General features: G+C 38.1%; 1 protein-coding gene across 5 annotated transcripts in view; it reads left to right on the top strand.

Moving 5' to 3' along the window:
• KIF27 (kinesin family member 27) overlaps positions 1 to 20,767 on the top strand; it is an 88,787-nt gene that overhangs the window by 36,678 nt on the left and 31,342 nt on the right. For all 5 annotated transcript variants that reach the window (XM_025423207.3, XM_025423211.3, XM_049116263.1 and 2 more), the window contains 6 exons: positions 2,659 to 2,828; positions 3,254 to 3,348; positions 4,625 to 4,780; positions 8,185 to 8,390; positions 12,807 to 13,004; positions 20,653 to 20,766. In XM_025423207.3, coding sequence (XP_025278992.1) covers positions 2,659 to 2,828; positions 3,254 to 3,348; positions 4,625 to 4,780; positions 8,185 to 8,390; positions 12,807 to 13,004; positions 20,653 to 20,766 — 939 coding nt within the window. The remainder of the gene's footprint in view (positions 1 to 2,658; positions 2,829 to 3,253; positions 3,349 to 4,624; positions 4,781 to 8,184; positions 8,391 to 12,806; positions 13,005 to 20,652; position 20,767) is intronic.

A 20,767-nucleotide genomic window follows, 5' to 3' on the forward strand; every position in this document is an offset into this window, starting at 1 on the left:
TTTTCAGAGAACAACCAAGTTGCTAAAGGTCCTTGGTGACCATCTGAAGTAACTCTAGACTTATTGAGATTCAGAGGGGACATGATGTCTGTTTTCAAATATTTGAAGGCTTGGGGCACCTGCGTGGCTCAGTCAGTTAAGCGTCTGCCTCGGGCTCAGGTCATGATCCTGAGGTCCTGGGATTGAGCCCAACATCTGGCTCCCTGCTTAGGGGGAAGTCTGCTTTTCCCTCTCCCTGCTCATGCTCTCTCTGTATAGACAAATAAACAAATGAAATTAAGATATTTGAAACCTTGTCATTATTGTTACATTTTGTCTCTAGAAGGAGGACTAGGGAGAAGAAGTGCTAAGAGAATATAAAGAAATGTTTGTCAGTGAAAACTGCGAGAGATGATATGGGAGGCCCTAGTGCTTGTAAGGGCCCCTGCAGCAGATGTTTCAGCAGAGGTTATGTTATAGATGAGAGTCAGATATGGGATGAATAGTTGAACTCAGTAAGCTTTAAAGTTCTCTCTAGCCTTGTGATAATATAATTCTAGGAACAAATGGTTAGAATGAAATATTGGCATGTAGTTGTATACACCTCAGTTATCTGAATTATTAACCAGCGTATTTGAGTACCTACATAGTGATCATCAGTACTGTCCGGGGTATGGTTGAAAATGCTAAAGCAGGGACCATGGAATGGAGAAGCAACTTCAGGGAAGCAATACCCAGTACTTAGGTGGGAAGGGGCCCCGTTATAGACGGCTTTATGAGCCTACAAGGAGCAAAGAGCCATTGTATTGGGTAGGACAACTGTTGAGGAATTAATTTGCTAAATATCATTAATTGTTGTGGATTTATTTATTTATTTATTTATTAGAGAGAGAGAGAGAGAGAGAGAGACAAAGACACAGGCAGAGGGAGAAGCAGGCTCCGTGCAGGGAGCCCAACGTGGGACTCGATCCCAGGTCTCCAGGATCACACCCTGGGCTGCAGGTGGCACCAAACCACTGAGCCACCCGGGCTGCTCTGTGGAATTGTTTTTTTAAGATTTTGTTTATTCATGAGACACACACACACACACAGAGGCAGAGGCATAGGCAGAGAGAGAAGTAGGCTCCCTGCTGGGAGCCCAATGCAGGACTCCATCCCAGGACCCTGGGATCACGACCTGAGCCAAAGGCAGATGCTCAACCACTAAGCCACCCAGGTGCCCCAATTGTTGTGGAATTTACTTGGTGTTAATTTTTAAGCTGGATCATTTGATTTTCTTTATAGAAAGAAATTTCAAAAGCAGATTATAATTCTAGAGAACAAAGTTTGACTCTGAACAAAAAATTTTATTTGCTCCTGGAATAATTTCCATTCTTTTGACAAAGAGAAACCTTGATGCCTGTTTGTTCTGGGGCAAAGTGAACATGCGGTAATTGTACTTGTTTGATAAATACTTCTTGAGTTGGTTCTTCTGTAAATAATTCCCCTCCCTACTCCCTCATACCCCAGGGTAGGGAGTCCACCTAGAAAACTTTATTCTGCACCCATCATGGTACCAACGTGACAGATGGTCTTACTAGGTGGCCAACAGCGGAGCCACAAAAAATAGATATCAAGGAATCTTTAGCATGAGGCAGGCTTTTCTGGGAGGGATTATATGCAAGACGTATATCACTTGAATCTTGACACCATATGATATACATATTCTGCTGTCTGTTACAGTTTTAATAGCTTATAATGATTTCTAGTAATAAATTGAATGTCTCCTCTAATATTCTACTTACCTTTTTGAGAAAAGACTCTGAGGTTTGGTTATAGAAAGAAGGAAATATTTGGTAACAAAAACTAGAATAAAAGTATACGAGCAGCTTCTAATTTTTGTTATTTTCCAAGGTCATTTAAAAATTTATTAAAAAAATAGATAAAATTTTTAAAAGATTTATTTATTTTATTATTTTAGAGAGAGTACGTGAGTGAGCATGGGGTGGGCCAGAGGGAGAAAGAGAGAGAGTCTCAAGCAGTCAAGCAGACACCCCACTGAGCACAAGCCTGATGCTGGGCTCAGTCCTTTGACCCTCAGATCATGACCTGAGCCAAAATCAAGAGTTGGATGCTTAACTGAATGTACCACCCAGGTGTCCCTCCAAGGTCATTTTTTGAGAGCTTAAAGCACCTTGCCAATAGAAGCACATTATAGTATAGAAAGTTCCCAGGGTAGCCCCTTGAAAATCTATTTATCCATGATACATATTAACTATGTCACTTAGAGCACTAAGTCAGCCATCCCTAACCACCATATGTAAAGTATGAGTAAATACATTTGGGGTGTGTCACCTCCTAGAGTGAAACCCACTGTGTATGGGTTTCACATTTGTTTGGGAGTGCCTATGCTATGTTTAAGAGCTGTAATATTTTCATTCCTGCCTCTCTTTGGTTCATGAAGATATAATTGAAGATAGCTTTCTAGAAGGAGGAAGAGCTGTATAGATTCCAAAAGATGTATGTGTCCACGTGCACAAGAGTATCCTGGAATTTATTTTGGCATTTGCATATTTCCAGTGATTGGCTATTTTCGGTCTAACTATCTAATAACCTCTTTAAAAACATCTTGAGTAATAGGATAAAAACAAACATTTAAAAAAATAACTTTTTTTTTTGGGTGGGGTAATCACTTGTAAGGTCTACACAAGTCCTTCTGTGTACTCTCTGGATCGAGTAGTTGCTGGATTTCGAACACGAAGTCAGATGCTGCTGGGTCACATAGAAGAACAAGATGAAGTCCTCCACTGCCAATTTTCTGATAACAGTGATGATGAAGAATCAGAAGGCCAAGAGAACTCTGAAATTAGGTATGTTAAATATAGACTGATTTAATAAACTTATGATGTAATGAATGTATATAATGTAGGTTTTTTTTCATTAACATATTCTTTACCACTTAAGAGTAAGTAGTTTTTGCTAAATGCACTACTATTGTGTTATAAACAGTGTTTTAACACAAGTCATCAATCTTAAAATTGAAAAATAATTTTGTATTTAGGGCTTTTGTAGTTGTAGATTTTAATTTTCAGAGAGAATGTTTTTGGATTTCTTGATTTTGCTGCCACAGTGGCAACAAACATGATGAATTTTCCACTGAGTTCAACTTGAGGGAGATATCCTTTTATTTGGAGGAGATATCCTTTTATTTTGGGGAAACTAATTTGAGGGCAAATTAGATTAGAAAACAACAGACAAGTTACCTTTGATCTGTTTTTTTTTTTTTTTTCCTTAGACATAGAAGTCACTCATGGATTCAAAAGCCAGCCTCTGTTTGTTCTCTTGTTGAATTGAATGATGTTCAGGATCAAACACGAAAAGGGAATGAAGGTACATAGACTTTCTCAAATAATTTAGACTTACTGCTTATGACACTTCTCTTTTTCTTTATCAATAATTTAAGAAACATCTAGGAATTCTCAAAGATGGAAACTTGGTGGGAGTGCTTTACTGGTTGGTAGGACTTCTTTATGTTCTCTAAGTTTTCATTCTCAACTCCTCAATAAAACAATTTTCCCAACAATCAATTCTGGCTAGAGTTGTAAGCTAAGTGTCTAAAAATGGGGATTTTGTATCCAAACTTGAGTTGATATTTGCTTTGTACTCTTGACTACCTTAACATACATTTTAAGTAATTTACTAGGTGTCTACCGCTTCACTGGCACACCTGCCTATGTAGTGATGCATGCAACATTAGAGTCAGATTAGTCAACTGAGTGCTTGTAATGTTCTAGTATACAACTGATGAGAATTTTCATGCATCAAAAAACAGCATCAAAATGTTTGTATTGCCAAAAATATGATTTTTAATTCATTTCTCTTGGTCTATGAGTGGTCAAAACACAAAAAGAAAGAGCATAGGGAATGCCAATTACATGATAGATAAGTCCTACACTATGAAAATAGAGAGTATCTTAACTTTTAGAGAGCCTTTGAGTGTCATATTAACAAAAAATTGGCTATTTCACAAATAAAACATTTGAAAATGCATAAATAGTATAGATAGTGCTATAAATGTATAAATGGTGCTACTCAAGTAGCCATTCTTGAACTATTTGTTACTGGTCTACAACCAGGTAAGAAACTTATGCCAGAATGTAAATCAGTGTACTAGCTTCTTCACCAAGGAAGTCTTGATATGAAAAAAAAAAAAGAAGTTAGCTGAATTAAGACAGTGACATAGTTGACTTATGTTCCAATAGCCAACAGTGCTGAACTACACTTTGAGTAGTCTGGTGTAGATCACATTCTCTGATTACAATAAATGTAGAAGTTAATGGGAAAAAATTTCAACTGTCTACCCACCTGGAGATTTTATACCTTTCTTAAATAACTCAGGTTAAAGAAACACTCAAATCGCATTATCTAAGGGCAATGAAAAACTATGTATTAGAACCTACAGGATATGACCAAAACTCACTGTGAGCTAGAAAATTAAAATCCCAATTGTCATGTATTTTTTTCCTTTCTTTCCTTTTCTGTTTGTCTCGACCTCTGTTACCTCTAGACTGTTTCTCTGTCGGCTTCTCTTATTTAATTCCTCTGCTGCTGAGCACTTTATGAACAGGTAGTTTTATTTCTCAATTGTGCTTCATTTTCTTTAAAGATGTAAAGATTGAATGTCTCCAGCAAAGTCAAGAGTTGAATTTGCAAAAATTAAGGAATTCAGAACTCATACTCACTGAAGCTAAACAAAAAATGAGAGAACTTACAATTAACATCAAGATGAAGGAAGATCTAATTAAAGAATTAATAAAAACAGGTAATACTGTCCTGTAAACCAGCTTATATGAGAAAGAGAAGCTTCTAAAATTGCTTCTGATGTTGTAACATTTACTTTAGTTGTTAAAACAAAAAGTAAAATTGACACTGAGGACTATTCAGTGTAGCTTGGAATTTGATATACAAGGTGTGTTTCACAACCAATTGATGGAGGTTTCAGAAGAACTTTGCTATTTCATCTATGAATTGTTCTACCACTGTGAACTCTGTGTTGTGCTGAGACTCATGGGCGCTTAAAATTTTTTGCCACTTTTTAAGAAACATTATACTAGGTATCTGGGAAAATGTTTGAGCTGTTATTCTAACTCATTTTAATATTAAATTATTAGTCCTGATGCTTTTGGATGGTTTGTTTTCAACATTAATAAACTTTATGTTTAAAATAGAGATAATTTTTATTTCTCTAAAGATGTAAGAATTTATCCTTGAGAGCTATTCCCTTAGCCAAGCTTTTAGCTCTTTCCTGCAGTTTCAAATTCTTCCTAGTAGGGTGTATGTGCCACATCCTCTCCTTACCCTTAGCTACATAAATTATTAGGCTTGCCCTGAAAAACATGTTTCAGGCTTTTTCGTTGTTTTTCCCCCCAATAGACTGAAGGTGTGGGCTTTGACTGCTTTGAAATTTGTTATGAAATTCAAGGAATAATAGACAATAGCATTTCTTTTTCTCACCTCCAATGAAACATTGGTCACATTTAAGGGAACTGAAGGAAATATTGTCTTCCTTTTCTTTAAGCCCAAGGCTAAAATCACACTCAGAATACATGAATTATGGTGGCTCCCAGCATCTCTGCCAGCAAGGGGCAACCTGCCTTCTCACTTCCTTCCTCTTTCTGGCAAGCTTGCTTTTTGGCTGGCTGGCCTCTTTTCTCAACTTCTCTCCCTAACTGCTGTCCCAAAGCATTTTCCTTCCTCAGTCCTAGTGACAAATGTGTTATGCATCATTCTGGCTCCAGTTGTCCCAGATGTTTAATTGAGCTTGACCGTGCTCCTTCCTCAGAGGCAGGATCAATACCAGTAAGTCTTTCGTAGGAGTGTCTAGGAACACATTTAGGGATTTATTTTATTTTACATATATTTTTAGATTTTATTTATTCATGAGAGACACATAAAGAGAGGCAGAGATATAGGCAGGGGGAGAAGCAGTCTCTCTGTGGAGAGAGCCTGATGTAGGACTCATCCGAGGATCCTGGGATCATGCCCTGAGCCAAAGGCAGATGCTCAACCACAAAGCCAGGTGTTCGTATTTTATTTTTTTAAAAGATTGTTATTTATTCATTTGAGACAGAAAGAGAGTGTAAGCACATAAGAGGGAAGTAGGGGGGGATAGAGGGAGAAGCAGGCTTGCCACTGAGCAGGAGTCTGACACCCTGGGCTCGATCCCAGAACTCATCCGAGGATCCTGGGATCATGACCTGAGCTTAAGGCAGATGCTTAACCAACTAAGCCACGAACCACCCCTAGGGGTTTAAAATAGCTTCTCCATCAGGGCACTGCCTGTGGAAGTTAAGGATATGTGCCCTTCTGGAAAAAATGATTTAGTTAGGTGATGCTACCATGGGCTCTCTCACTAAACAAGCACACTTTTGTAGCCCAGTACACTCATCCTGGTTGCCTTAAAATAGAGGATAAGTGAATTTAACACAGAGAAGGTCCTCTTCTTACTCCTTAGAACAAAGAGCAGTTTGGAGCTTTCTTTAGACATGGTGACTTGCAAAAGGGTTAGTGTGTGTTTGCTTTTCAAAGCCTCTGCACCAAAGTCTTCCCCTAAATAGCAATTATTTCAGCCAACAATAAGTGACAACTGCACTGTGTTTCATCAATTCTAATCATATTCTTTCACATTTTAATATCTCTGAAATCAGGATGCATCTTACCTGCAGTGGCATCCAGGCATTTTATCTTTGTATAATTGGCACTCAACCTTTTTTCTTTGTGACTCACAAAATGCTGGTGTGTTGAACAATATATAGGGTCTTAAATTCATTAAAATATAGTAGCCACGGGTATACGGGTATGGTAAAGGTAGGTTATCAGAGAGTCATAGAACCAGAAGACAACTCAGTGCATTTAGTTCAGTAATTCCTTTTTATTAAAAAAAATACAGTTTTTTCAGTTTAATGATAGAACAAACTTCCCCTCATGATAATTTATCCCACGAGCTTTGGATTCTTTCTTTTCCTTTGTGAGTCTGCTAGTCTAGTTCAGGGATAAGTTGGCTGTTCAGAACAAATCAAAACCAAGTTTTTAGGGTTAGTAGTTGAGCTTAGAATGAAAAAAGATACAGAAATATCTGTATTATGTTTTCCTTTATGTTCCAAATATAAGAAAATGATTGAAAAATTCATCTTTGATAAAGTTCAATTGAATGGAAAAAGAGGGGGCCAGTTCTAGAATGAAAGGTTCATAAGAGACAACTATCAGATGTATTGTGGGCCTTGTTTGGATGATGTTTACCATAAACCAATTGTACAAGACATTTTAGGGGGAACCCTGGGTAGCTCTGCCATTTAGCGCCTGCCTTTGGCCCAGGGCGTGATCCTGGGGTCCCGGGATTGAGTCCCATGTCGGGCTCCCAGCATGGAGCCTGCTTCTCCCTCTGCCTTGCCTATGTCTCTGCCTCTCTCTCTCTCTCTCTCTCTCCATGTCTATCACGAATAAATAAAATCTTAAAAAAAAGACATTTTAAGACAATTGGGGAAGTCTGGACAGGGTCAGGTAGGGATTAGTATTGTTAGGTGTGAAAGAATTTTTGGTTATATCCATATTTGGTACAGATGCTTATTGAAGTATGTGTAGGTGAAATGACATTATATCTGAGATTGTTTTAGAATTCTTCAGCAAATTGAAACAGAAGAAAGGCATAGATGAAGCAACTGTGGCAAAATCTAGACAATTCTGAAATCTCAGTGATGGGGGTTCATCATTTTTCTACTTTGGTATGTTGGAAATTTTTCGTAGTAGAGAAAACAAGATTATAGGTAGCAAGAAGCCAAAGTGTAGTTAGCAAAACGCCAGAGTCACCTAAAATATTTTTCTTACCTGGAGGTTGATGGCAGCAAAGCTAAACGCCAAATTTAGAAAATCAGAAATGTCACACTAAAACGCAGAGATGAGCCTGTGAGAAGATGGAATGGCTCCAGATGCAGTCAGTAAGCAGCTGATTATTACGAAGCCAGGTGGCAAGTTGTGTTTGATGGGGATGCGTGGGGACAGCTGGGTTCATACTGCTAGACCTTAAATAGATACACTGCCCAGTTGGATTTTTTTTTTCCAGTTGGATTTTGAAGAATAGAGCATTTTTAGGTTTTTTGATGTTTTACTTAGTTGGTGCTTTTTTTTAAAGCATAACTTATCATTGTTATTACTATTACTGTGGTGAAGGTAACGATGCCAAGTCTGTAAGCAAACAGTATTCTCTGAAAGTAACAAAACTTGAACACGAAGCAGAACAGGCGAAGGTGGAATTGACTGAAACAGAGAAGCAGCTACAGGAACTAGAAAACAAAGATCTTTCTGACGTTGCTTTGAAGGTAAAATTGCAGAAGGAGTTCCGTAAAAAGATGGATGCCGCAAAGCTAAGAGTCCAGGTAATTTTAAAAATGTAATTGAGCAAACTTAAGGCTTTTACCACTTTCGTCCCTGGTTAGGAAAGAAGTAGGATTCGGTTTTCACCAGCAAGAGAAGCTGAATGGCAGCTTTCCTTTCCTGGTGTGCTGGCACGTTTGCCTCCTTTCAATCCAGGTGCTACATTCTTCATCTGAGAACTATATTATTTTAAACTTTTTATCAAAAAAAGATAAAAATAGAAATAAAGATAACCACAGAAGTTGTATTCTTTTCTGAAGGACAAAAGCTTGATGATTAAATAATACATATAAGTCTTCTGATATGTCTATGGCACCTTGCAGACACACTCAACAAATGCTAATTATTTCATAGGGTTTTCTGAAACAACTGGTTGCTTTAAGAAAGGTTAATAACTATGACATCTCATTCTTGATTTCCTAATGCTGGATTTAGCTATGGCCTTAGAAATAGCTATCATTAAAAATGTCATTCTATGAGACATAGATTCTGTGTATAATGGAGCCATTTTCAGATGCTTTTGAGATGACCAGAGTGCTTTATTAGTCTGATTATAATGAATTTGTTGGAATGCTGTCTCCATTTTTTTCACCCATAATCTGTTATGGACTTCTTGAAGGAGGACATGGTAGTGGTACATATCACCCATTTTACTTTCCTTCATAGTACTTCTGCGAGGAGTTAAAATTTCACTTCTTCCTTGCCAATATGGATTCCTTTTATTTCTTTTGGTTGTCTGATTGTTGAGGCTAATACTTCTAGCCTCAACAATGTTGAACAACAGTGGTAAGAGTGGACATCTCTGTTGTGTTCCTGACCTCAGGGGAGAAGGTCTCAGTTTTTCCCTATTGACAGTATTAGCTGTGGGATTTGAGTATGGCCTTAATGATATTGAGGTATGTTCCTTCTATCCCTACTTCTTGAGGGTTTTTTTTTATTTTTATCAAGAATCGATGCTGTATTTTGTCAAATGCTTTTTCTGCATCTATTCAGAGGAGGATCATAATGATTCTTGTTCTTTCTTTTATTAATATAGTGTATCACATAGATTGATTTGCAGATATTGAATCACTCCTGCAGCCTAGTAATAAATTCCAGTTGATCGTGGTGAATAATTCTTTGAATTTACTGTTGGATTCAGTGCTAGTATCTTGTTGAGAATTTTTTTTTTCTTGAGAATTTTTGCATCCATGTTAATCAGGGATATTGGTCTGTAATTTTCCTTTTTAGTGGGGTTTCTGCTAGTTTGGGGATCAAGGTAATGCTGGCCTCATAGAGTTTGGAAGTTTTCCTTCCATTTCTATTTTTTGGAACAGTTTCGGAAAAATAGGTATTAACTCATCTTTTTTAAAAAATATTTATTTATTTGAGAGAGAGAGCATGAGTGAGCACAAGCAGAGAGAAGCTGCAGAGGGAGAGAGAGAGAGAGGGAGAGCAGGCTTGCCACTGAGCAGGGAGCCTGACACAGGGCTCAGTCTCAGGACCCTGGGATCATGACCTGAGCTGAAGGTAGATGCTTAACCGACTGAGCCACCGAGGGGCCCCTTAACATGTCTTTAAATGTTTGGTAGAATTCTCCTGGGAAGCCATCTGGCCCTGGACTCTTGTTTGTTAGAAGGTTTTTGATTACTGATTCAATTTCTTTGCTGGTTGTGGGTCTGTTCAAGTTTTTTATTTCTTCCTGTTTCAGTTTTGGTAGTTTATACATTTCTATTAATTTATTTCTTTCATATTGCACAGTTTATTGGCACATAAGTGCTCATAATATTCTCTTTTAATTGTTTATATTTCTGCAGGGTTGATTGGGCTCTCCTTTCATTTGTGATTTTTTTTTTTATATGGGTTCTTTCTCTTTTTTGATAAGTCTGGCTAGGGGTTTCTCAGTTTTGCTGAAAAAAAAATCAGTTTTCTCTTTTAAAAAACAAGCTTCTAGTTTTGTTGATTTGTTCTACTCATTTTAAAAAAATCTCTATATCGTTTATTTTTTTTATTTTTTATTTTTTTAAAATTTTTATTTATTTATGATAGTCACACAGAGAGAGGAGAGAGGCTGAGACACAGGCAGAGGGAGAAGCAGGCTCCATGCACCGGAAGCCCGACATGGGACTCGATCCTGGGTCTCCAGGATCGCGCCCTGGGCCAAAGGCAGGCGCCAAACCGCTGCGCCACCCAGGGATCCTATATCGTTTATTTTTGCTCGAATCTTTATGATTTCCCTTCTTCTGCTGGATTTAGGCTTTATTTGCTGTTCTTTTCCCAGCTCCTTTAGGTTTAAGGTTAGGTTGTGTATTTTGAGACTTTTCTTGCTTCTTAGAAAGGCCTGAATTAGCAAAGATTATCATTACTTTTTGATTGGTAAAGCAAAGGCTATTTTTCTATATTCTGTATTTCACATAGCTACAATGAATTAAAAGATTAAATGAAAAGTTATTAATAAGGTTTGAGAATTATCACCTTCTTTTGTTTTCCATGTTTCTTGTTGCATATCCTTTTCTGCTAAGGGCACTGAGAAAGAAAACAGAGAACATAATTAAACTCAAAAGAAACATCCCCCACAGCAGGGAACTGAAACAGGATTCTCATGTAGTTTTAGAAATGCCTGTGCCTTTGACCAGTTAATGCACACCCAATGGGAATGGGGATGGTAAAGATGATGAGGATGGTGGTGGGGCTGGGGACAAGGATGAGAGTTACCGGTTAAGTATCTACATACCAGATGTTTCATGTGTATTATTTAATCATTATTTAACTCTTTAGAGAGTATTTTTAGTGTATTTTACAAATGAGAAGACTAAGGTTTAGAAAGGTAAAGTTAACTCATTAAGAGTTGCATAGTTGAGATGACAACAGTTTGCAATTCTCTAACCTCTCATGCCATTTTTAAATGTTGAAATACTTGTTTTTATTCATATAATGAAGTTATTTGAAGTTTTTAAAGCTTAAATTTTTTTATTTAAAAAATCTAAAATCTGTATTCTTTATGTCTAAGTACATACAGACAATTCTTTTTTTTTTCATACAGACAACTGTAATGGATTAATACCTGAATGCTGACAGTAAGGTGCACTTTAGAGTATCTGTGGGATAAGTACAAAAGACAATGGCAATCTGTCTCACTTAGATTATCAATACTTCTACTGATATTTTCAGTATTAGGTGGAGAGACAAAATGCTAGTATTATCATTTTTGCTCCAGTATTGCAGTTACTATCCGAAGTCAGTGGCAAAACCAGTGTCCAGTCTAAGGATGGGAAACTAGAGTCCTGTGGCCTTCAGGCTGGTGGTACTCAGTCATTCATCTACAGATTATTCGTTATTGGTCTCTGATGAGATTTTAAAGGCAAATGGGAGCACAGCTCCCTTCATCAAAAGTCTTGATGCAAACAATGTCAGCTGAACCCAAAGGTGTGCTTAGTGGTACAGGCTGACAACAACAATCTGTGACTGGTACTGGTCCATGGACCACACTTTGAGTAGTACTGCTCTGAGCTATGATGCCTCTGTGAATACCTAGTTTAATGAAAACAATGTGTTTTGCCATCAATTTATTGCCAAGGTAAAGGAAATAACTGTAGTCTGCATAATTTACAAATGACCTTACTTTTTAAATGTCACATAAAAAGTACTTAGTGCAATGCTAAAGTACAAAGTGTAAGTTTAATATGTTTCTTGATCAGGAATAAATTGGAACACTGTTATTTTCTATTTGGAGTATAAACTCTTTGCAAATGTTCACAAGTTTTTTATGCTGCTCATTGATCATTTTAGCAAGATGAGGAGAAGCTTTATTTAAGATCATTAAAATGGTAATCATAAATGGTTGACCACTGTAAGGAAAATGGTATCCGTCTGATCATGTTAACTCAGGGATTAATTAATAGGCTATAGCTGGATACAAAAGAGGAACACAGTAGACTACTTTGCAATCACATAGAACAAATCTCTGTGAAAAGACCTCTAAGATAAGTAGAAAAAAAGGGAGGTGAAAATAGTCTATTTAGAATATATATGAAGTTCTTTGCATGCATATTAATTATTTCTGGAAGAATAAGAAATTGGTAATTTGGTGTTGGGAAGCAGGACGGTAGATTTGGGGTCTGAGATAAGTCTTTTAAAATAGGAGTCCAGGTTTGTATTTTAATTTTTTTTTCATTTTTTAAAATGATAAAAAGAGATATCAGTTTTGTTCTCTTTGGCTGTCAGTATCATGGAGTCACATCATTCATGGTATCTGGTGAAAATAATGATGGTGGCCCAACTGTCAAAGCAGACATGTAGAAAACAATTGTGAGCCTGTCAGAAATATTGAAAATCTAGGCAAAATGCCTACCTTTGCCATAGAATGAAAAGTTTAAGTCTACTTGAGATTTGTTAATGGATGCAATTTTTCATTTAGAAATATTGCATATGATTCACAGGTCTTACAGAAGAAGCAACAAAATAGTAAGAAATTGGCATCACTGTCAATCCAAAATGAGAAACGTGCTAATGAACTAGAGCAGAATGTAGATCACATGAAATGTCAAAAGGTACAGCTGCAAAAAAGACTTCGAGAAGAAAGTGAAAAAAGGAAGCAACTGGATGCAGAAATCAAACGGGATCAACAAAAAATCAAAGTAATACTGTCATACTTTCCTGCTAAGCATAATAGGAAATGTTAAATGTCTTAGGGCTGACCAAGCCAAGGTCTTGATTCACGTGGCTTCTGAGGTATCTAACCTTGGCTAGTCCTTGGCTGCTGTCCTCATTCACTTAAAGCTTTGGTCATCTACATAGTAAAACCTATTTATTGAATTCTGAGTACTGTCTTGAAGGCTTTGACTTCATAAAAGAAGGAACAGTCATAATAGTGTCTTTACTTGAGGCTGTCAAAAACACAAGCTGACTTTCTAAAAAATATCTAACATTTGATAGGATTTCCCATTTCCATTTCTTCGACATGCATTGTCCATGTGGCAGCATAGGAAAAAGCACAAGGTAAAATGGTACCATTTCATTTATAATGAGCAGAAGGATGATCAGACCTGTATGCCTAGCAGTTCTATAAAATGGACTGGTCTGGGGAGGAACTAATGCCATCCACCTGGCTCTGGGGCCAGGCTAGCATGGATTCAGATCCCAGCTTTCTCAGTTCCTGGCTGATTGTTCACTGAGAAAATCAGTAAACAACTCAGACTTTCTGAGTCTGTTTATTCTTATTTTAAAAATGGCCATAATCATACTTACTTCACGGGGCTCTTTTGAAAAAGAGGATGGTGATAATGTTCATAACAACAGCAGTAACAAACACTTAGGTGACACTTCTTTTCTACTGAAAAGAAGTCAAATTCCAAGCTTGGAACTGAAGGCTTGGAACATAATTAATTTCTAGATTTTTAACTCTGGAATATAACCTATTCTCAAACCTTAACAAAAATCCAAAATTTAGTGATGGAAAAAAGGTTAAATAGCATTTAAGCCCAGTTAGTGATTCTTTTTTTTAAACAGCTATATTGAGATAATGCTTCACATACCATACAGTTCACCCATGTAAAATACACAGTTCAGTGGATTTGGGTCTATTATTTTTGTAAGTTTTGGTAAAATAAACATGAAATTTGCCATTTTAATCAAGTTTAAGTGTACAGTTCCTTGGCATTGATTACATTCACAGTGCTGTACAGCTGAGACCACTAGCTATTTTCAAGATCTCTTCATTACTCTAAATAGATGCTCTGTAACCATTAAGCAGTAATTCACCCCTTTCCCTCAGCCCCATAACTTCTAATCTACTGCTATCTCTTTGAATTTGCCTATTCTGGCTATTTCATAAACACGGAATCTTACAATATTTATCCTGTGTCTGGCTTATTTCACTTCGTATAACATTTTCGAGATTCATCCATGTTGTAGCACGTATCAGAACTTCATTATTTTTTGTGGCCAAGTAATACCCCGTTGTGTGTATATACCACGTTTTGTTCATCCATTTGTTTGTTGGTAAACACTTGAGTTGCTTCCACATTTTGGCTTCTGTGAATAATACCATGGTAAAAATTGGCCTTCATGTGTTCAAGTCCTAGGAGTGGGCTGGATCATATGATAATTCTGTTTCGTTTCTTCAGGAACAACCAACTTTTTTCAATAGTGAACAGCACCGTTTTACATTCCCACCAGCAATGTATGAGAGTTTTAATTTCTCCATATCTTTGCCAACACATGTTATTTTCTGTTTTGTTTTTTTTTTTAATCATACTCATCCAAGTGCATGTAAAGTGATATCTCATTGTGGTTTTGATTTGCTTTTCTCTAATGACTAAAGATGTTGAGGATCTTTCATGTGCTTATTTCTGTATCTTCTGTGGAGAAATGTCTGTTCAAGTTGTCTACTTTTTAAATGGATTATTTTTTTAAAAGATCTTATTTTATTAATGTGAGACACACAGAGAGGCAGAGATGTAGGCAGAGGGAGAAGCAGGCTCTCTGTGGGGAGCCCAGTGCAGGACTTGATCCCAGGACCCTGGGATCACTACCTGAGCCAAAGGCAGACACTCAACCACTGAGCCACCCAGATGCCCCAAACGGATTATCTTTTTATTGTTAAGTTGTAGAAGTTCTTTATGTATTCTGGACATTAAACTCTTTCACATACATGACTTGCATATATTTTTCCGACCCTGTAGGTTGTCTTGAAACTTTTTTTTGGTGGGGAATAGGGGCAGAAGGAGAGGGAGAGAGAATTTTTTTTAAAGATTTATATATTTCATTTTAATTTTTATTTATTTGTGGTTTATTTATTCATGAGAAACATAGAGAGAGAGAGGCAGAGACATGGGCAGAGGGAGAAGCAGGCTCCATGCAGGGAGCCGGATGTGGGACTCGATCCCGGGACTCCAGGATTATGTCCTGGGATGAAGGCAGGCGCTAAGCCACTGAGCCACCCAGGGATCCCTATTTATTTCATTTTTTAAAAAGATTTTATTTATCCACTTGAGAGAAAGAGAGACAGAAACAGCACAAGCAGGGAGGAGAGGAAGAAGCAGACTTCCTGCTGAGCAGGGAGTCCAGTGTAGGACTCTATCCCAGGACCTGGGATCATGACCTGAGCCAAAGACAGATGCACAATGGACTGAGCCACTCAGGTGCTTCTATTTATTTTAGAGAGAGAGAGCAAGCATATGAGTGGGAGAGCAGCAGAAGGAGAGGGAGGGAGAATCTTTTTTTAAGATTTATTTATTTTAGAGAGAGGGAAAGAGCATGTGAGTGGAAGGGGAGGCAGAAGGAGAGGGAGAGAGAGAATATTCAAGTAGATTCCCCCCTCAGCACAGAGCCTGACGTGGGGCTTGATCTCATGACCCTGAGATCATGACCTAAGCCGAAACTAAGAGTTGGACACTTAATTGACTGAGCCACCCAGGCACCCCAAGACAATCTTAGGCTCCACTCCCAGTGTGGAGCCTGATACAGGGCTCGATCTCACAACCGTAAAGTCATGACCTGAGCCAAAATCAAGAGTCAGACACTTAACTGACTTAGCCACCCAGGCGTCCCTTAAACTTTCTTGATAATATTCTTTGATGCAGCAAACTTTTATGAAGTACAATTTATTTTTTTCTTTTGTGGCCTGTGCTTTTGGTGTCTTTTAAAGATTCACTGCCAGATATAAAGTCACAAAGATTTACCCCTTTGTTTTCTTCTAAGAGTTTTGTGGTCCTAGCTCTTAGGTTATTGATTGAGTTTGAGTTAATTTTTATATATAGTGTGAGGTAGAGATCCAACTTCATTCTTTTGCATGTAGAAATCTATTTATGCCAGTGCCATCTGTTAAACAGACTATTCTTTCCCCATTGAATGGAGTTGATACCCTTGTCAAAGATCAGTTGGCATAGACTTAACAGATTTATTACTAAACTTAGTTCTATTCCATTTGTCTCTATGTCTGTCCTTATGCTAGCACCACAGTTTTGATTACTGTAGCTATGTACTAAGTTTTGAAATTGGAAATAAGTCCTTCAAGTTAGTTGTTCTCTTTCAAGATGGTTTTGGTTTTTGGAAGCCATGTGGCATTCCATGAGTTTAAGGGTCAGCCTTTCCTTTTCTGCAGAAAGGGCCATTGGAGTTTTGATATGGATTGCACTCAATCTGTAGAGTTCTTAGGGTGTATTGACATCATGACAATATTAAGTCTTCCTACTCAGGAGTTTGGGGTGTCTTTTATTTAGGTCTTCTTTAATCTCTCTCAGCAATCTTTTCTAATTTTGAATGTACTAGTCTTTTACCTCCTTGTTTAAATTTATTTCCAGATATTTTATTCTTTTAGATGTTATTGTAAATGGAGTTGCTTTCTTAATTTTCTTGAGTTACTCATTCTTAATAATATAATAGTTATTATAGCAGTAACATTTGTCTTCAGTACCATTCTAAATACTTATTTTTTAAGAAAGATTTTATTTATTTATTAATGAGGGACACACATACAGAGGGAGAGGAAGAGACACAGGCAGAGGGAGAAGCAGGCTCCATGCAGGGAGCCTGATGTGGGATTCAATCCCGGGTCTCCAGGATCAGGCCCTGGGCTGAAGGCAGCGCTAAACCGCTGAGCCACCCGGGCTGCCCCATTCTAAATACTTACGTGCTTTACCTCATGTAATTCTTTTTTTCCTCCAGTATTTTCAACTTTTTCTTCTCTCCTAGATTCTTTCTTTAACATCTTAGATTTTTCTCATCTTAAAATACTTTTCTCTTTCTTCTCCGCTTTATAACCAAACTTATTGGAAAAGTTGACTGCATCTGTTTTTGTTTCCTCTGCTTCCATTCCTTCTCTCATCCTTTCCAGTCTGAAGTCTGGCTCCTAGCTCTACCATCCACTTAAAGCTCTTGAGGCATTCCTAGTGCTCTCTCTGTCACTAAAGCCCTTAAAACTTCAGCTGCATCTGGCATAGTTTGCTCCCTGCATCTTGAAATATTTTCCCCTTTGCCTTTGTGAAATTACATTTTCCTTGTTTTTTTTTTTTTCTCTGATTGCTTGTGCTTCATCTTTGCTAACTCATCCTACACTATCACTCCTTTACATATGAGAACTCCTCAAAGCTCTGGCTTTATGCTTCTTCTATACTGTCTTAGATACTTCATCTTTTCCCCTAGCTACAGTTAAATTCTGACAACTTCCAAATTTAATCCTTAATCCCAGATTTGCCCTTTGAGCTCTGGGTTCCTTTATCTAATTCATGAGATTGTCTTATAGCTGAATTCACGATTTTCCTTACTTATCTTCCCACAGTTCCCTCTTACTACTCCCTTCATGGGGGGAGAATATATAGTTTTCTATGTGCTTTTCCTGATCTTTTGATCCATTCATATAGGTAGACTAGCAATCATCCCTGATTCTGTCTTCTTCCTTGTTACCCATGAAGCACTAAGTCCTAAAGATTATAGCTTCTGAATATCAAATCTGTTTATTTCTTAATACTACTGCCAACAACCTAGTCTCCTTGTTATGATCCTTCCTCCAATGTGAGGATTAGGCCTGCATGTCAGTCATGTGATCTTTGAGTCTCAGCCTCTCATCTCTCATAGACGATGGTTTAAACCAACAAAACATAAGCACTCTGTAAATCTTGAAACAAAAGTTTTTTTTTCTTTTCCCTAAACAGTGCATAGTCTGCTGAAATGCAAATCTGCCTGTAACTTAAACTTTTTACATTTTTTTTCTAGGGCAGTTTTGCTTCTAGCCGTATCTTTCATTCTAGGGAAATGACCCTATTTAAAGGGTGAATGTGTATTCCAGAAAAAAGAACAGTCTTCCCCAAAGGTAATAGGGAAGTTTTCATTACTTCATGCAAAAATAGAAAACCTGTTCACAGTCCTCTGTTTGGAGCTAACTTTCTAAAATTCCTGTTTGTCCATTCCCTATTTGACTGAACATTTCCAGAGAATAGTAGGACTTCTGTGTAGGTTCTCCTTAGAGAAGCAGTTCTTAACTAAAGTCTATGGATAAACTATAAAGAGAAGGTATGAGAACCCCTGAAATAGAAATTTCTAAGTACCAATTTCCCCATCTATAGAATGGAATTTTAGATAGTCTCCATTTCATAAGATTATTGTGAGGATATAAGGGGATAATTAAAATAGATGTGAAAAGCCTAGCGTCGTACCCAGTGAACAGTTACTTTATTTAATATTATAGCAGGGGGATTATATTATAAGACAAAGGCAATAAGGCTTACAGCAGCATGTAGCAGAGAGGATGAGACCTACTGCAGTTACTTTTAAAAGCATTTGTGGAAGGAGAGGAATAGCAGAGAGTCTGGTCCCAGTAACTACAAGGGACCTTTATTTTCGCATCTTGGAGTTGCTGTGACTCTGACTGGGGCTAAGTTATAACTATGGACCAGAGCCTGGGCAGCATGAAAAAACAAATGGGTAAATATAACGGGGTCAAATTCACTTGTAATGCAATGCAGGTGAGCAGAGAAAATGTCTTTAGTCTGTAGCAGACCTGTGTTCTGTATGACACCGCCACCCCTCGCCCTGCCCAGGCCACATCATGATAATTACTGGAAATAGAGGAGCTAACCATGTATTTTCCCAGTCTGTTCAGACCTTGCTCTGGTAATTTCACCATGTTCTTTAAATAATTACCAGCTCTCTTGCATAAGAATACTCAGTTTCTTAGCCTCTTTCCTCTTCCACCCTGTGCTTCTGTCCCTAGGGTTGAGTCGAGTCGAGTGTATGTGATGGTTGGGTCTATAGCTTTTACTGCCTCATATGGCATTGAAGAGAAGGCGACCTCATGAATTTCAGTTGGTGTTTGGGTGTGACTGCCCTCCCTCATCTGCCTTTCTCTGCTGGGCCCTAACAGTGGAGCCCAGAGTTGATATAACTTGTAGTCTGATCTTGCTTTCAGTTTAGAGCACAGAAGTGTTTTGGCTTCATCTCGCCTCCTCATGGCATTACAAATCCCCCTTGAGGCTGCAAGGCCTTTTGTCTAGCTTGCTAGCCCAGTGGCCTGTCTTCCTCTTCAGTTTTGGGGTCAGTGTCCCACAATAACGGACTCCCATTGGCTCTTAGGATCCACGTCACTTGAGGCCAAGGATTCTATAATTAGTCTGTCTTTCCTGATTGTACTCCAGCTCTGTCGGTGAGGCTGGGCAGTCCTGAATAGGTGTCGGACCTCAGCTCTGCCATCTGTGCCCTCTCTCTGCCCTCTGTGATTCCTCATCACCCTCTTTTGGGGCCAGAACTCAAGAGGCCAGATCTCAGGAAAATTGGGACACACATCTCTCTTACCATCTCTTTTCTCCTTCCTGCCTCTCCCAAGGCTGGAAATTGGTAGTAAGCCCATTTTTTTTTTGTATTTCTTATTACTGTTAATATTCAATAGACATAGAAATTATTCTGTCCAAATGTTACAAAGGTTTCTGAACACGTTCAATTTCTGTACTTATCCATCATGGGCCAGTAAGAAATAGTAATGGGGAGCAGCCCACTTTGGTTCATGGCCTCCTTCCTAATTCCTGCTAAGCCTTAGTGGTAGACAGTGGCATCTTCTCTAAACCCCAGGAGAGCACCTGGGGCCTCTTAAGATGTGGATGGAAATGGAAGGAATTTAGAAAATACTCTTCCTAGGACTGTGATCTATCTTGAAAGGCTACTCTCATGCTGCAAAATTCTTTTTTTTTTTTTTTTTTAAGATTTTATTTATTTGACAGCGAGCACAAGCAGGGGGAGCACCAGGCAGAGGGAGAGGGAGAAGCAGGCTCCCCATTGAGCAGGGGGCCCAACATGGGGCTGAATCCCAGGACCCTTGGATTCCTGGGATCATGACCTGAGCTGAAGGCAAACACTTAACTGACTGAGCCACCCAGGTGCTGCTGCAAAATCCTTTCTCAATGCCCAAAACTGAATATTACTTTCCATATTTCTACTGTCCAGATGGGTGCCTTGTGTGGCCCACCTAAATGTCATGAGCTCAGAAAGGCAGACTAGAAAACCACATTTGTAATTTTCAGACTCTATCCCTGTTATGCTGTTTTGTAACCCTGGCAGACAATGGAACAAAACCCTAGTTTTGTTAATAAACCCTAATTTTTGCTGTGAGATTGTATTGCTTCTGTGAGGAGCTTACATTATTTTCTTCTCAAATAGCCCCAACCTTCATCTACTCATTTTTTCTCTTTTTGCAATGAAGTAAAGAAAAGCTAAGAAAATGATTACCTGCATAAATATTTAATGATGGCCAGGTAGTACAAGCAGTAAGGTGTTTTCAATTTCTGTTCTCTGCAGGAACTAAGGTTAAAAACAGAACAGGAAGAAGCTCTGAAACTGAAACCTGAGGACCCTGATGCATTTAAGATGAAAAAGAGAAAAGGTTCGTTTGGAAGTATAGACCAACTCCAGG

The sequence above is a fragment of the Canis lupus genome, chromosome 1 (genome assembly GCF_003254725.2).
Source record: "Canis lupus dingo isolate Sandy chromosome 1, ASM325472v2, whole genome shotgun sequence".
NCBI classification, from domain to species: domain Eukaryota; kingdom Metazoa; phylum Chordata; class Mammalia; order Carnivora; family Canidae; genus Canis; species Canis lupus.